This window comes from Sinohyriopsis cumingii, chromosome 4, assembly GCF_028554795.1.
Source record: "Sinohyriopsis cumingii isolate HCF-2022 chromosome 4, ASM2855479v2, whole genome shotgun sequence".
NCBI classification, from domain to species: Eukaryota; Metazoa; Mollusca; class Bivalvia; order Unionida; family Unionidae; genus Sinohyriopsis; species Sinohyriopsis cumingii.
In genome coordinates this window covers 56,144,544-56,163,761 of record NC_142964.1, presented here as the reverse complement: position 1 = coordinate 56,163,761, position 19,218 = coordinate 56,144,544, and the positions used below count along the sequence as shown (strand labels likewise).

Here is a 19,218-nt window from a genome sequence, read left to right as displayed (position 1 = left end):
TTTTTTGTCGGGGTTGACTCCCTTAGCCTTTCCCATGAGTGGGTATAGGCACAAGGCAGTAGAGGTTTGGAATCGGAGTTTTCCTTCACCTAGATGAGTCCCATCTACCGGAAGCAACTGGTTTTAAGGCGCCAGTGGCCCGCCTTCACCCCTTCTCCTGTTAGTGGAAAATGTGGTCTGCCAGACTTGAAATCTAGGCCACTCGCAAAGCCAGGAGCTGGATTTTAGTTGACAGAGGCAATCAGAGATGCAAGCCATATGGGGCATTTCTGGAGGAGTGGGGTGCTTGTCTCCCACTCCCACCCCGGCAACCTTAGATCACAATTACCATATGTACACTCATATAAATCCATTCACATATAAGCCAACCCCCAAACTGAACAGGTATAATACTAAAAAGTGCATGACCTGAGTATAAGCCGACCCATAACTCCGAGACATCTCAAGATGCACAAGGTAAGTTCAAAATGCATTTAGTTAGGTAAACTTAGAAATTTACTGTTTAACATAAACTGCATGGTGATAGGTATGTAATCATTTTTTATAGCTGCATATGCAACATACTCTGTTATATTTCAGAAATCCAGGGTGTGATCTTTGTGGTTTTTGCCCACAGGAGAACAAAGCAAACAGAGCACGCAGCAGGATCGGCCGGGCTGCCTCAAGCACTTTGTACTGCATTACTGTCAATATCAGGTACTGACACAAAACTATCTCAGTAGATGCTTCATAATGCTTAACTATTTGAAATGTTAGCCTACTCATTATTGCTACCTTATTTGTAATAGAGTGAAAAATTAATATAATCCTAAATAGATAATGTAAGAAATACCAGAAGTTACTTCCCTACTTGACACTTCTGTTGGAGTTGGTTACGACTCGCTATATTGCCCTGTGCAAGTATCATTGTCTTCTTTAAGAGTTTATATTATTGGCTTCAAAAAATACTTGAATTCAGATAGAAATAAATAATTCTTGCAAGCACCAGCCATATAAATACTTAGTATAGTAATAAACGATGGTATTTTTATAATGTCATTTGGCTGTGTGTGTCTTAAGCTTGTTTTACTCCCCATAGCAGTTTTATTAGCCTACATATGCACATGATATGGCTCTATTCATGATCAAACAAAGCTTGAGGGGCTTGAATTAAATTAAAACCTTTTTTACCCAATACATTTGCTGTATAGCCAGTATGCTTATTGGCATGGTCCTTTATTCATTATCTGTTGTACATCATCCATTTACAGCTGATATTTTCAGCTTCTCAGAACCTGCTCAACAGAATTTGGGTAAATTTGAAAGCATTCTAGCATGAAATTTTGTAAAAATATTTTCAGTGTTACTAAGAAAAACTTGTATAAACTTTTAAAACCAAATTTGACCCAGTTTTTAAGTAATTACCCAGGCATGGATGTCTGTATTCGAATGATTCTAACGTCGTATTTAAACACATCGTCTCCAGGAAGTCGCAAGTACACATCCAGCGCTTTACCTTTTAATAAAGCACTGAGATGCAGTGCCCAGTCATTTCGACTCCACTTCTGGTTCTCGGCATACCACTCAAACCGATGAAGATAACTATCCATGTTATCTTTCTCATCATCAAAGGGGGGTAGTTTGGGACCCTTTAATTTACTAGAGGCAGAATCGTGTTCTCCTTTTCTAGCTGTTGCCAACTCTACCTTATGTTCATGATCTTGTTGCCTTAATCTTTCTTCTACCTCCAACGCTTCTAACCTTGCTTGTTTTTCTAACTCTATTTTCTCCCTCTCAGCTCCCCTTTCCCATTCTATCCTATCCCTTTCGGCCTGTTTTTCTAGTTCTATCTTTTCCTTCTCTAATTCTGCCCTCCTTTCCTCTGTTTCCCTTTTTTCCCTTTCAAGTTGTTTGGTCATTTCCATCTCCTTTACCCTTCCATCCCTCTCCCGGACTTGTTCTTCCCTTTCTAATTCCCTCGCCCTTACCCTTTCATCCCTCTCCCTGGCTTGTTCTTCCTTTTCTAATTCCCTCGTCCTAACCCTTTCATCCCTCTCCCTGGCTTGTTCTTCCTTAATAAATTCCCTTAAACTTTCTCCCTCATACCCAAGTTCTTTGCCTAAGGCGACCAAGTCCTTAAGGGATGACATGATTAATATTAACAAAAATTTAATTTAGCAAAAGAAACTATTCCTAATGAAGGCAACTCAAAACAAAATGAATATATATTTATACTAGACCCACAGACCTAGAACTACTAAACAAAATAAACACCTACTTGATTGTCTTCTCAAGAAGGTCACACACGAATATAAACAATGAGAGTTTACTTTCACAGACATTGTGATGACGGTTCACTTAATCCAAATATCCCACTTCTGACACCATTGTCACAGAATTATAACCAAGTGGGTTTTTGGACTAAATGAACAAGCCAAACACAATGTGGGAAAGATGGAAATTTATGAATGAATTAATAATGATAAATATATGATGTAAAAATACAATTGAAAATAAACAAAACAAATATTAAATAAAATGAAGTGCAGATTCAAGAACCCTCATGGACTGCACATACCCCTTAAACAGTATTTTGTTCAACAAGATATTCACAAAATCTCGAACAAAATTATAAAGATTCAAAAATAATCTTACACAAGATTCAAAATACTCTTGACACCACTAAGGTTCAAAATAATCTTGATACAACTTAAGATTCAAAATAATCTTTGATACATCTAAAGATTCAAAATAATCTTTGAAACAACTTAAGATTCACAATAATCTTATCACGACTAAGTATCACAATAATCTTATCACAACTAAGATTCACAATAATCTTATCACGACTAAGATTCACAATAATCTTATCACGACTAAGATTCACAATAATCTTGTCACGACTAAGATTCACAATAATCTTATCACGACTAAGATTCACAATAATCTTATCACGATTAAGATTCACAATAATCTTATCACGACTAAGATTCACAATAATCTTATCATGACTAAGATTCACAATAATCTTATCATGACTAAGATTCACAATGTTATCACAACATACAGCATTGTTCTGGAAGCTCCAGATGACTCCAAGAAACTTTAGACAGCTTCGTACAGCTTCGGACCGCTCTAGTTATATTCACAATAACATTTCATATACATTCACGGCTACAAACAATAATCTTTGACACAACTTAAGGTTCAAAATAATCTTTGAAACAACTTAAGATTCACAATAATCTTATCATGACTAAGATTCACAATAATCTTATCACAACTAAGATTCACAATAATCTTATCACGACTAAGATTCACAATAATCTTATCACGACTAAGATTCACAATAATCTTGTCACGACTAAGATTCACAATAATCTTATCACGACTAAGATTCACAATAATCTTGTCACAACTAAGATTCACAATAATCTTATCACAACTAAGATTCACAATAATCTTATCACGACTAAGATTCACAATAATCTTATCACGACTAAGATTCACAATAATCTTGTCATGACTAAGATTCACAATAATCTTATCACGACTAAGATTCACAATAATCTTATCACGATTAAGATTCACAATAATCTTATCACGACTAAGATTCACAATAATCTTATCATGACTAAGATTCACAATAATCTTATCATGACTAAGATTCACAATGTTATCACAACATACAGCATTGTTCTGGAAGCTCCAGATGACTCCAAGAAACTTTAGACAGCTTCGTACAGCTTCGGACCGCTCTAGTTATATTCACAATAACATTTCATATACATTCACGGCTACAAACACGGTCAGCTGCCATAACAGTCAGCTACTGTAACAGTCGGCTACAAACGGTCAGCTACGAACACAGTCAGAATCATCTTCAAACACAGAAACAGCTTCCAACACAGACACAGCTGCCAACACAGACACAGACAGCTATAATAAAACCAAATGGGACATAATAGTTTCTGTATAATTTCTAGATATATGATAATACTTTAAAAATCTGCGTTGTAATAAACACATTACTATGCGATAACACAGTACAAACCAAATAAGCTTCGCCTATCAAATAAAAAGAATGTAAATTTAACACTTACCCCTATGGCTGGAGAATAAAGGAGAGTGTATACTCCTTGACGTGATCCAAAAACGACCAGTGTGGTTTTTCGTGATTCGTCTTACTTAAATCCATAGGAGAGTGAGTACAAGTCAGGGTAGAATACCCGTGCATATCATGTTAGTCATGATACCTGACACAAGTAATCTATGGCTAGGTACATGTTAATTCAGTCGCTTACCTGGAAAAACACATTCACCCTATATAACGTTGTACGCATGTACAATGAGAAATAGTCTAATTGTTTTTAAGACAAAACCAAGTTATTTCTTTGCCTAATTCTGTGACATTTACTAAAAATAATGTAGGTACTGATCTGTAAAATAAGGCCACTATTGCTAAAAATAATGTAGATACTGATCCAATGTAAAATAAGGTTACTATTGCTAAAATAATGTAGATACTGATCTACTGTAAAATAAGGCCACTATTACTAATAATAATGTAGGTACTGATCCATTGTAAAATAAGGTTACTATTGCTAAAAATAATGTAGATACTGATCTACTGTAAAATAAGGCCACTATTACTAAAAATAATGTAGGTACTGATCTGTAAAATAAGGCCACTATTGCTAAAAATAATGTAGATACTGAACCACTGTCAAATAAGGCCACTATTACTAAAATAATGTAGATATTGATCCACTGTAAAATAAGGCCACTATTACTAAAGATAAAGTAGGTACTGATCCACTGTAAAATAAAGCCACTATTACTAAAAATAATGTAGATACTGATCCAGTGTAAAATAAGGCCACTATTGCCAAAACGGAAAAGCTTTTATATGACTTTATCTTAAAAATCAAATCAACAGAATTTGACTAAATTTGAAAGGAAGCATCCTGGTATTAATGTCTTTAGAATTTATTCAAATTATCCTGATTGAATTTACAATATAACCACCATTCCTAAAAGAAAACAGAATAACTTTTGAAATACATCTTCTAACTCTTGAATTACATCTTCTCAAAAACTGCTTGTCAGAATTCAAACAAATTTAATGAAAAGCTTCCTAGCATAAAGGTCTTTCAAATTTGCTCATTTGATGCTGATCCTGTCAGATGTGCCACTTTTGCTATAAAAAAAAGAAATATTTAAATATCTTCTTCTTGAAAAACGGTCATGAAAATTTGACCACATTTGACTGAAAGTATTACAGTATAGATGGCTTTTATTTATTTTTTCAAATGATGCCGATCTGCCATCATATATGGCCTCTGTCATGAACTAGGATTACCCATTCTAAACTTTGATTTCTGATCCACTGTTTTATCTGATCTGCCATCAGATATGGCCTCTGTCATCAAATTGTAGGACCCATTCTAAACTTTAATTTCTGATCCACTGTTTTATCTGATCTGCTGTCAGATATGGCCTCTGTCATCAAATTGTACTACCCATTCTAAACTTTGATTTCTGATCCACTGTTTTATCTGATCTGCCATCAGATATTGCCTGTCACCAAATAGAATTACCCATTCTAAACTTTGATTTCTGATCCACTGTTTTATCTGATCTGCCATCATATATGGCCTCTGTCATCAAATAGGATTACCCATTCTAAACTTTGATTTCTGATCCATTGTTTTATCTGATCTTCCATCAGAAATGGCCTCTGTCATCAAATAGGATTACCCATTCTAAACTTTGATTTCTGATCCACTGTTTTATCTGATCTGCCATTAGAAATGGCCTCTGTCATCAAATAGGATTACCCATTCTAAACTTTGATTTTTGATCCACTGTTTTATCTGATCTGCCATCATATATGGCCAATGTGATCAAATCGAATTACCCATTCTAAACTTTGATTTCTGATCCACTGTTTTATCTGATCTGTCATCAGAAATGGTCTCTGTCATCAAATAGGATTACCCATTCTAAACTTTGATTTCTGATCCACTGTTTTATCTGATCTGCCATCATATATGGCCAATGTGATCAAATAGAATTACCCATTCTAAACTTTGATTTCTGATCCACTGTTTTATCTGATCTGTCATCAGAAATGGTCTCTGTCATCAAATAGGATTACCCATTCTAAACTTTGATTTCTGATCCACTGTTTTATCTGATCTGCCATCAGAAATGGCCTCTGTCATCAAATAGAATTACTCATTCTAAACTTTGATTTCTGATCCACTGTTTTATCTGATCTGCCATCATATGTGGCCAAAGTCATCAAATAGGATTACCCATTCTAAACTTTGATTTCTGATCCAGTTTTATCTGATCTGCCATCAGAAATGGCCTCTGTCATCAAATAGGATTACCCATTCTAAACTTTGATTTCTGCAGCATAGCTTTGCACATGATATCATATTTCAACCAGATTGGGTTTGCATCATTTTATTAATGATATCTCCAATTTATTTGATTTCCTTATATATTTTACAGATCTGTTTACCATGAAACATATTGAAAGGTTTCAGTACCACTAATCAGTGGAGTTATTGCCGATATTTTCCAGCTGTGATCTTTGGAATGCGATTCAATTGATTTCAAGCAGATTTCATGGCAGCTTTAGCTTGCTGAACTTTTTGCACAAGTTTGATCCCCAGCATGTAACATCATTTTGTATAGTTATGGCCCATTAATGTTAAATACATATGGCCACCCCTTTTTTATAAAAAAAATTCCTGTTTAAGGCCCTGCCAGTGTATTGATTGGGTCGTTTTGCAATGAATCCCTTGCTAATAATGCTTCTAAGCATCACTCGTACATTGAAATGTTAAGCCTAGCATAATTATATGCACCCATTTTTTGCTTCATAACCATAAAAAAAGTAAATTGTTGATTAACAGATTGTATTAAAAATATTAGAATGAGACTTTAATTATTTGTTAATTAAATCAGGAGAGTATTTTGGTGATATATAATGATAAATCTTATGTTTTTATTCCAAGTGTATATATCTAGAATTATCCCATTACATCATCTTTAATTATTTATTTAAAATTCAAAATGTTACAAAAATCACAGCTTCGTGTGTTTGCCTTGGACAAACTGCAGAACAACACTCCTTTTTGCACTGAGTGAGAAGTATGTGACTGTATCTTTGTTATTGTGTTATTATTATCATATTTAAAAATAATGGCATGTAAATTATGATGTTTGATGAGAATTAGGTCTAGGAAACTGGATTTATTATGTATCAAACAAAATATTTGGTTTCCAATAATATTGACTACTGACCTTCTGGCTCCCTGTATCATTAGTGTGCTCTCTATGTATGCATAGTCCATTTGTAAATGTGATCCATAAATTTGATGAGAAACAGCTGCTGAAAGCTTGAAACATTGTGTGGAAGCCAAAGTCAAGATTTCTTCTCCAGCAACCTTCACCTTAGATCTGTTGACCTTCAGATCAATATGAAGCAGCTCCTTTACAAATATAGCAAACTAGGTATGAAGGCTGATGAGAAATTAGTGCTTGGAACTTTATTATCAGGCAATGTTTTATGTGGTTCACTAACAGAATAATGTGGATTTCAGTTGTTACAGATTTGTTTTTAAAATGCAAATGTTCAGGACACATACAAATTACTTTTACTGTACATATTAATGTTTACTGGTATACACACAGCTGCAAACAGTATAAACTCAGATTTGCCATTGCTTAGTGGAAAGGCAGATCAGAGTCTGTTATTATTTACTTGAAATCATATCTGGAACAAACAACTTTAGACTGTTTATCTGGAACTATGTTTTGTGCAGTTTGGGTGCATTATACTGGAACAGTAATGATATAAACATTTGGTATAATAATAAAAGAGTTGTGACCCTTTTGAATAATGAATCATACGAATTTTCAAACCTGGAGGAGTGATTTTTCTTTCTAACACAAGGTCCACATGGTCATTAAAGGTCATTGAAAGTCATTGAATTTTAGAGATTTTGTTTTGCATAATAATATAATATGGAGGAAAAAATTTCTTTTGAGTAATTTTTTTAATGTTCTGTAACAATCAGAAGTACAGTTTGATTTTCGATCATGTGTCAACTATTATCATATTCCACTGGAAGTAATCAGATATAATGAATAGTGCCCCTTTCATGTGACGTCATAAATGTATGCACACTCTTTCACTAAGTTTAATTAGCATATTGGGACCTGGAAAATTCATTCTGTCATAGTTTGAACCTTACATTAAAGAAGTTTCACAAATGTGTGTTTAAAATACAGGCCACCTAAAAAACAAAATTGGCTGAATCCCAGCATGGTTCATCTTTAGCTTCTGAGTTCATTTGGCAAATACTGGCTGATGATTATGATGTAATCAATTTATTTTTAAAACTATGAGGTATTTAAGAATATTGAAGTGCTTATGGAGATACCAGATTGTGAGTCTGAAAATGGTCCAGTCTACATGCTGTATGGACAAAAAATAAAAATTAACCCCTCTTTCAATGGCATTTTGAAATTAATTGTAAAGAAGGCATAATAAAAAACTGAATTAAAATACAGTTTAAAAGTAAAGTGAAATTTTCATTTCTTTTCACATACAATTTAGCCTTGCAGGATCTTGTGCTACAAAATGCTTATTAGCTATGCACAAACTATGGGGGAAATAATGGAGATCAAAACAGGTATTTTTATTGCACCATACCCAGTGTTTACATGATAATGTCTTACACGGAATTATTGGTTTTTATGTAAAGCAAAAACCCCAAATCTTGAATATCTGGCCATATAATTGTATAATTCAAAAAAGGCGAGTAAAAGCATGACAAAATGTTTAAATTTCATTTGATCCTCTTATTCAGCCAAATATGCACTCATACATATTTTAGAAAGAGTAACATTTTTACCCTACGTGAAGATATGTTTGAGCATTTTAGCTGAAGATGTCAACATGATGGAAGCTGTACATACAGTTAGTGACATCATTCTGAAGGTTCAAAAATATGTTATGCTGCAAATGTATGTCACCTTTTGACTAAAATCTGCACCATATAACAAATTCATAACATTTGAAAGATTTGTCATTTTAATAGGTCTGATCACCAGCTTAAGAGGTATAAACTTCTGGACTGTTCATTTGGTGATTGTTAGTGCCAAACTTTAGACTTATAAACATGGATTAACCCATTCACATTCTTGAGGAGTGTTGTCAAGTCTTTACTTTTAATTTACTGCTCAGTTTTCAGGTATAAGAACACATGCAGTTGAAACAATAGTAACATGATTTATATTTTTAACTTCACCTGGAGTATGTTTTTATTTCAGAGAAAATCAATGCAAGGTGCATTCTAATGTTCAATCAGGGATGATTTACTGCCAAATTATTCTAGATAGCACCAAAAAAAATGGAAATACACGTTTTCACTGTCCATTTAATTCACTTGAAGAAATGTAGGGATATCATAACATTTATTTAGTTAAGGTGCTGTGTAAGTTGTTTACATTTTTTACATATTTGTAAATTTCCTTCTGTTGACAAGAAAACTGCTGATCTCCATATTCCTAAAATTTTAACTACATGCTATTTTTAAATTTCAATTTTTAATCAGTCCCTGGCATAATTTGACAAGATGGCCGCTATCGCTTAACTGGCTTGAAGCAGCTGTTCTGTTTTTTAGTGCTGTTTTCACGATATTTGTGCTTGTTGCCTGTTTTCATCTTCGTTATTGTGTTCATTATGTATTGGCTGTTAAATTCGTTTGTGTTTCTTCATCTCCTTGTTTTGGAAACGAGAATAATTAGATTTTTTCTTAGCTGTCTTGCTCCACTGTTTTTGAACAAACCACCATCACGTGATACTCGCCTGTCAACCTGTTTATGCTACAATGGACCCTCATTAATTGCTTTAAATGTTCACTCCTTGGCTCTCCACACTATATTGTGCTCTAGACTAAACGAACTGGGACTACATTCATCATTACTTAAATGTAAACAGAAGCGAAAAAGAAACATTTCAAAGCTGGCTGGTGTAGAACAAGGAGAAGAATTCCAGTTATCTCCCTTATTTCAGCACAACCATTTAAAAAAATTTCAACCATTAATTTAGATAACCTAATTCAAATCCCAATTAATTCATCAACCTTTGTGTCAACTATCCAAGAAATACCTCTGCGCATCGCATTATTCAATGCCCAGTCAGTAGGACCACCGGAAAAGCGCACAGAAATACTTAATTTTATCAACGACGAAAATGTTGACATATTTTTCTTGACAGAAACATGGCTAAAAACATCAGGCGATGAGCCCAAGTGTGCGGATCTAACACCCATTGGTTACTCCATCAAGTCTTTCCCCTGTAATTCTCGCGGAGGTGGAATTGCTGTCATCACAAAGAACTCCATGATAAAACGTCTTAACTACACAACAACATTCAATTTCGACCACACATTGTTTGAACTAGTCCAAACCACACTCACGCTGGAGCATAGGTCAGTCCATTTTTTTCTGCCTATACCGCCCTCCTCCTAGTAGAAAAAACAAGCTGGCTGACTCTCTCTTTTTGGAACAGTTTTCGAATCTCCTGGACTATGGAAATTTGATAGGTGGCAACCTGATTATTCTTGGAGATTTCAACTTTCACTTTGACTGGAAACTCAGATACCTCAAAACTTGTAGATTCCATTAATGTTTTCAACCTCAAACAGTCAGTTAACCAACCCACCCATAAACATGGTCACATTTTAGGCTGGATTCTTCATAGACCTGATGATAACATTCTACGGTCCTCCCTGGTATCCTATGACCTTGCATCAGATCACCTCTTCATTATATGCCATCTTGACATATCAGTCCCTAACCCTCCACCTTTATCTGCTACTAAGAGAAACCTCCGTATGATAAATAGAACCAAATTAATGTACGACATCCAAGCTAACCTAACAACTTGTTTACCTCCTGCCGCAGAACAACTCGATAACTGTCTGCGTTCATTACTTGACAAACATGCCCCAGCTACCAAGTGCAGAGTATAAATTCAAAAGTGTTCTCCATGGTATAGCAGTGTTAGGAACCAGCTTCACACTGCTAAAAGAGACCGCCGTAAAGCTGAGAGGCTCTGACTTTCCACCAGACTCTCTATTCATAAGCAAATCAATGAAGTCGCTAAGAAGAATGTCACAAATATAGTCCATGCAGCGAAATCAGCCCACTACACTACGAAGATGATGGAAAGTTCCAGCTGCAAAGAGCTCTTTGAGATTACTAACAAGCTAATGTCAAGGAACAAATCAACACCACTTCCAACTACCTTCTCTCCAGTCGACCTTCCGGACATGTTTGCAAATTTCTTCCATGACAAAGTACAAACCATTAAAGATAAGCTTGACACCACAATTTCAGTTGACTCGTCATCACCATACAGTTTGGATACAGAATTTGAGCAACGACCATTAGCAGCATTTGAACCTGTCTCTATGGATTTCGTATGTACAATCGTGATGAAGAGTGCACCAAAGTCATGTGAACTTGATCCAATTCCAACATCACTGCTGAATGAGTGCTTAGATCCAGTATTGCCTTCACTAACTGATGTTATTAATACCTCTCTCTCATCTGGGGAATTCCCATCATTTTTCAAAACTGCCATTGTAAAGCCTCTGCTGAAGAATCCAACACTAGACCATAACGATTTAAAGAACTACCGCCCAGTTTCTAATCTCCCATTCATTTTAAAAATCTTTGAAAAGGTTGTTCTATCCCAGCTTGTATCTCATCTAAATTCAAACAGTCTTTTTAGCAATGTACAATTTGCATATCGCCCTTGCCACAGTACTGAAACTACTCTTCTAAAGGTAGTTAATGACATTCTCTCTGCATTGGATAGGGAAAGATTACAGTCCTCACCTTCCTTGATTTGTCTGCAGCATTTGACACAATAGACCATGATATATTACTTCACCGTCTCCAACATGTATTTGGCATTCATGATACAGCCTTACTGTGGTTCAAGTCCTACTTGGTCAACAGGACACAAATTGTGTCTGCAAATGGAATACACTCCAGCCCAGTTGATCTATGTTGTGGTGTTCCACAGGGGTCTGTTCTGGGACCTGTTCTCTTCATTCTGTACACTCAGTCGCTCTCAAGTGTCATAGATCATCATCCAGTGTCTCACCAATTGTACGCTGATGACACCCAAATATACAAATCTAGCCACCCAACTGAAGTTGATCTACCATCCAAGGTGTAGAGAGGTGCATTTCTGATGTGAAATCATGGATGACTTGTAACAAGCTGCAGATGAATGATGATAAAACTGAGGCCATTCTGATCACAACACAAAGACTTTCTCATTCACATCCTTTACCTCAAACAATAAATATCAGCAACGCCAACATTAAATTTACACAATCAGTGCAAAACCTAGGTGTTACTCCGGACAGTACTCTCACATTGCACCAACATGTCATGAACATATGCAAGGCTGCATATCTTGAGCTGAGACACATCAGCTCAATTCACAAATATCTTTCAGTTGATGCCACTAAAACACTTGTGTGTTCATTAGTACTTTCAAGACTGGACTATTGTAACTCAATTCTGTCTGGTTCATCTCAATATCTACTCCAGAAACTTCAAAAAGTTCAAAACGCAGCTGCTCGAATCATACTTAGAGTACCACGATTAGAGCACACTTCCCCACTGCTCTGCACCCTGCACTGGCTATCCATTCGATCCAGAATCAAACACGAAATTTGTTCTCTGTGCTACATTACACTGTCGGACTCTAGTCCAACATACCTATCTGACCTCACCCATGTGTAAACACCAGCAAGATACTTACGCTCCTCTTCTGACAATCATATACTCATTATTCCCACTATGAAAACAAAGTCATATGGACAGGATTCTTTTGCATACAGGGCCCAGGAACGTGGAATGAATTGCCCACTGAACTTAGACAAAAAGACAGTGATCACATTCAAGAAGGCTCTCAAAACTCACTTATTTCAACAGCAAGAACAAACTTAAAGACCTAATAATGTTTCCTACCTGAAATATTCTCAGCATGTTTTTTATTTTTTAATGTTTTTTTTAATTTCGTGTTGTTTGTTTTTGTAATAATATTATTATGTTTCTTATCTTATAGGTGTTGTCTAATGTTGTAAAGCGCTTAGAGCTTCTAAAGATTGGGTGCTATACAAAGTCCTCATTATTATTATTATAATATCTTAGGGTTTTTGGGGTGAAAAGAAACATGAATATGCAATAATGAGACCCAGTAAATCCAAAATGTATTAAAAATGCATACTTCAAAATACCTTGAGTGTGGCTACATATTATCCCTATAAGAGTTCAGTTAAATGTAATAAATAAGAATCTAAAAATGAAATTAGGTAGTAAAGATATTTATTTGATCATAATACCTTCAACAAGCAGACTTTGGTGTTGATGGACTTCAAATCCTAACACAGCATTATGGAACAGATAGTACATGTGGCAGAGTAGTCAGTAAACTTTAACAGAGTATATGGTAGTGAAAAATCTTGTTTTCAATTAGAAGTATCCATATAACAACACATATGAGCTGTGGAAAGTTGCACATAACAACCATAAAGAACAGTTCTAAAATTTGTTCCAGCTGGCTTAGCTAGATATGTATATGCCCTGTCAGAGAGAAGACTGTGAAACGGGCATCTCAGCACAAAACAATATTCATTCACAGGTAAGGAACAGATTAAGCTCGTAAAAATATGACAGATTAATGCATATACAGCTAAACGTGACATCATTTAAAGATTCTGATTTCAGTAGGATTCTGACAGATTGGATCTGGAAGGAGATAATTGGATATTGAAGTGTTGGGTAAATATTGAAATGTGGCCATTTCCTCTACCCACTCCTTTTTGTTCTACTTCTCCTTATTTTGGCGACAAGTGTGAGCTCCCCTCCCCCCTTAAATAAAATCCTGGAAGCATCTCTGAAGTGAAAACACTGGAGTTGCAACTGGAGGAGAAAGGCTAGAAGCTAAAGAGCAGTGGTTAACATACTGATCCAGTTGCAATGACTTTAAAATAAAAAATCATTTCCCTATCTTATTGTATTACATTTATTTATTTCTGTATTGTTTTTGTATTTTTTGTTGTTGTATTGAAGTAGAATACTTGGTGCCATGAAAAGTCATTGAAGACTGAAAACTGGTCATTGAAAAGTCATTGAATTTCAGTTCTCCTGATTGGTATGTACTTTGTTTAAAGCCACTATTTTTGGGGGGGGGGGAATACATAAAGTTCACTACATTAAACGGTAATGATTCTGCATCATTATATAATTCGATACAATCCTAATAATTTAACACTATTGCTTTGCATGTCATGTTCATTATAAAAAATTCATCTTTCCTTTTCTGACATAATTATTGACAGTTTTTCTATTCGTGTTGGATCTTCATAAAAGTCAGTTGTACATGGTGTGCCAGAAGATCCAAAGTCTGTGTTTTGTGTTGAAAATCATTAGTAGAAAGAAAGATGATGGAACCTTTTCTGCCAGCACATAATTTGATGGCAATTCTGGTGCAGACTCTTTGCACTTAGGTGTTATTAGTGCAGATTTCATAAGTTTACACAATTAAATTTCTGCTTTACAGCTATGTTCCGAAGGCAGAAGAACAAGAAAATGCTGGAATGTCAATTGTGGACCTTGGCATACAGACAGGATTCAAACTGGTGAATGACCAGGATCTGATGGATGTGAGTTCACTAATTCCTATTCATCAGTACATTCATTAAGCTGATATTTTGATATTTTCAACAGATAACCACCTATCAGAGGTGTAAAGTTTCACCTAAGACCTTGATGATCAGGATACAACATGCACCCAGTCCTGAACAGAATAAACCCAAATGTATTATAGCATAATGCCTCACCGATCAGTTTCCATGCTACAGGATTCCTCAGTCAAAATGAAGGAGCTTTACTCTGGGGATTCATAAGGGGTGGGCAATATCGGCAACTGCCCAGGGAAACATTTTGTTGAGTTTGCAGTATTTCTTTCTAAGTTGGGGGCACCAAAGGCAACACTCTTCTGATGCACTGTTTCAGCCAGGGCAAAGTTTTTCTGTCATTCAGTTTTGAACAGAATTATGTCCCTTGATTATTAGCTTAATATATTCACATAACATCCAAGAAATGCCTATATTTCAACACATTATAGCAAAATAGGTAAAAGATTTTTTTAGATATCTTACAATAAAGTTGAACAAGATAAGTCACTATAATTGCAGCAGTGGTGATTTATACCATGTAAGGCTTTGCTAGGGTTTTAATACCATTCAGTTAAATGGTGGGGTGTTTACACCATTTAAGTCCTTGCTGCTAGGGTTTTAATACCATTCATATTAAGTGGATGGTGGTTTACAGCAAGTAAGGCTTTGCTAGGGTTTTAATACCATTCATATTAAGTGGATGGTGGTGTACACCATGTAAGGCTTTGCTAGGGTTTTAATACCATTCATATTAAGTGGATGGTGGTTTACACCATGTAAGGTTTTGCTAAAGGTTTTTATATCATTCACTTCAATGGGGGTATATAGGAATCATTGCATCCATCCATACATCCTTCCATCCATCCCACAATCATGAATGCAATAAGCCTTTTGGTTTTTATGGATTACAATGAAATTTGGTAAATATGAAGCTCATCGCCTGAAGATGTGAAGGTAGATAAATCTCTTTGCTACTGTAATTTTAAGCTCACCTGGCCATAAAGCATGATTTCAACCAGCCTTTGAATACGAGCTTGTATCATCAAATTCTGACAGACTTTTATCATGAAAAAGATCAAAATATATTAATGATGTTATCTGGCATTTGACTGACTGACTTTGTTATCATTCTGGAGACAACATTTTTTGTATTGATTTTGATCAAACATGGAATATTTGCTTGTATTGTTAAGATTTCAAACAAGTTGAGTAAGGACCAAGGCTGATGCATATTACTGATTTGATCTTGCCTTTGATTGACTGAGTCTGTTAAAACTCTTGAGGACATATTTCTGTTAGAGGTTTTACCAAACTTGAAATATATGATTATATTATGAAGATATTAGACAAATTGTTCTGTTCGAATGCTAGGTTGGTGGCAGCTGTCCTAACCTCATGAGCCAAAATGCGTAATAGGTTCATTTGAGTCGTGGTTATTTCCCTGTATGCTGAGCAAATACTCCACTTGATCCAGGATGAGAGAGCCTGAGCTGTTGTATTGTCTTGTCCTGACTTGAGAGGTAGAATAAGGCGTGATCTCTTTTAACACACTGGCTCTGTTTAATTAAAGTTCCACTTAAAAGATATGACTGGATCTTGTAAGTGGCCTTCAGTTGATGCATCCAGGAAAGACAGAGCTTTCAAGACAAAGGTCTGGTTACCCATGGAAGGGAGATGGCTCTTGGCAATGAACAAGGAAACTGTCATCTTGTCGGAACTGCAAATAAATGGGATCTGCAGATGGGGCATGTATTTCACTAATTCTGCCAGATGTCTCTAAGGCCATGAGGAAGCAGGTCTTGTAGGATAGGTGGGCCAGAGATGCCCATGCACTTTTGTTCAAGGGGGTCTTGTTCAGCCAGGTTAACACGCAAGGTAGATTCTACTTAGGGCAGAGGGTTAAAGTTTTAGGCCATTTATACTCAAAGTTAGTGAGTAAATCAGATAAGTCCTTGTATTTCTTTGCACCCATGAAGACAAAATGTGTCAGCAATCTTATAGCGGAAGCCTTTGATCATACTCAGAGTTAATTTTCTTTCTTCAAAGAGCCAGAGGAAGAAATTGGCTCTGTGTGAGATCGATGCCTGGAGAGGTAAAATATGACTGGTTGTTCACCACTGGGTGTGGTTATTGATGGATTAAAAAAAAACACACAAATACAATTAAAAAGCTTGTGTAATAGCAGACATTAATTTTCTGTAGTTGGTGGTAAATGTCTCTGCTATTACATGCAATTCTAATGCATATGATCTAGTATCTTTGTCATTACATATTACTGCCTCTTTGCCTATAAAGAATATAAACAATTGCAAGCTTTATTTATTCATTAAAAGTTATTTATCACACACATTTATTGAAGTACACTGAAGGGTCTATTCAGAAGTACATTTTTGTATATTTCACTCCACCCCCACCCCCTGCCATGAAAATGACAGTTGGAATGTATGATCAGTTCACTCCAGCGTTTTTCTTTCTTGGCAAGAATTCAAATGCAGTGTTACAGAATATTGTGAGTGTAACTAGTTTCAGTTTTAAAATGATTGCCATCAGACTTATCAAATATATTAGTCATCATATGAAGATGTACATTTGACAAGTCACTGTGATTCTTAGATTTTTCTAAAAAGAATTATTTCTTTTTTGTTTGGAGCCATATATATGATGCTGTTTGCAGTAGGATAAATATACTGTTTTAAAGCCATCTACCACTCCCACTGTTTTATTGTTGAAATCCACCACATTAAAAAAAATGAAAGATTTATACAAATTTATTAAAACATTGAATTTTTTATGCACTCTCTCCCCCATTACAGAGATCAGTGGGAAGCAATGCTTAAGAAATATGAGACTCATTAATATGAACTTTCTCTTCAAGGTGAACTTAGCTTGGAGGAGCATTTAGAGGACAGTCAACAGTGTTACAACTCTAGGTCTTCAACTATGTAACAGAAAAATAATTGAAACCAAGAAGTTTAGTAAAATCGACAAGTTATTATTTCTGTTAAGTTACAGAGTGAAAACTTAAGGAACAAAAGTGTTGTGAATTAAATCCCATATAATCCTAAATGTCCTATGATAAGTCCAGAAGTACAGAATGTTCCAAATGAATTCCAATAGTCTTGATTGTCCTGATATACCGATACTCTTGAATGTCCTAATGTACCAGAATGATGCAATCGTAAATGTCTTTGAATGAGTTCACAATAATCCCAAAGTAACTTGTTAGTCCAAATGTCATTGAGCACTTTGTAATTCCCATGAATAATTTAAAGCCATAATTTGTCTCAAATTATATCTGGACACAATCACAACCGTAAATGATTCCACAGACTGACCTTATAACGGGAATTAACTATTAGTTTACCAAGTACCATGTGTGTGTGTGTGTGTGTGTGTGTATATGCACACACACAAATATCCCCCGTTGACATACAATATAATAGAATGTTCTGGATTCCCATGGAAAATTCCACTAACTGATAAACGAGGTTGGAGGTTAGGCCTTGAACTCAAATTGAAGTAAACATCTTATTTACTACTTACAATCATGAAAAAAGTCAGGTATGAAAATCTCCATCCACAACCTTCAGTCATGGATAATAAAAAAATGCACAATACATCCCAGTGACCTTAAAACTCAATAACAGGATAACTTATGTTTGATCTTCTATGTAGAATGAGCATGATTATTTTGACATTTCGATTTGATATCCTGATATATAAAGTACCTAAGTTCTCAGTTTTTCTCAAAATACCAAGTATAACATTTTCCATTACAATCCAATTCATTTTTGAAACTTAGTTTTATTATCATAGAAGGAGGATACATATTAAGTAAAACAATATTCAGTTGTTTTCTTTTCAGTCCCCTTAAGACATGTACAATTTATTTTGAAAAAAAAAATCTATTATTCTAGAAGCTAATCACTTGATCAAAATTTGTAAGTAAACTAGTCTTATTTCCTGGTTCTGTCATGTATGGGTGCCTAATGTGGTGTAAGATAGAAATGAACACAACTAGTCCCTGGCTTTCAGTTTATTGCCATAAAGCCTTGTACTTGTAATGGTCATCATCTGAACAAACGTGTTATTGTGGAATCTTTGTCGAGAGTTATTGCCCTTTTGTCTTGCATATGAATACAGTGTAATATTCATACTATTAAGTTTTGAAGAATCTTGAGTAGATTTAAAACTGGCTGCTTTTAGAGTTACTAAGTTAAAAGGAGACTTGTAGTTGATGAACAGTTTAAAATGGAGGTCTTTTATGGACTTATCTTGGCCATATTACATATTTACAATATATGTGTATAAATTACATTGTTTATGTATGTTTCATGCTGTATATAAATTGGGCCTTCAAAATTTGAATGTTGTGGTAAGGTAATCTTTAGGTTGAAGAAATAAATGTTCCTAGTTAACAAGGATGGACACAATTGACCCTTTGTCC

At 35.1% G+C, this 19,218-nt stretch overlaps 1 protein-coding gene across 1 annotated transcript in view; it reads left to right on the top strand.

Moving 5' to 3' along the window:
- The window catches only part of LOC149801207 (complement C3-like), a 333,137-nt gene that overhangs the window by 286,457 nt on the left and 27,462 nt on the right, over positions 1-19,218 (top strand). The window contains exons 31-32 of the mRNA XM_089955246.1: positions 580-696; positions 14,654-14,756. Of these exons, the coding sequence (XP_089811372.1) occupies positions 580-696; positions 14,654-14,756 (220 nt within the window). The remainder of the gene's footprint in view (positions 1-579; positions 697-14,653; positions 14,757-19,218) is intronic.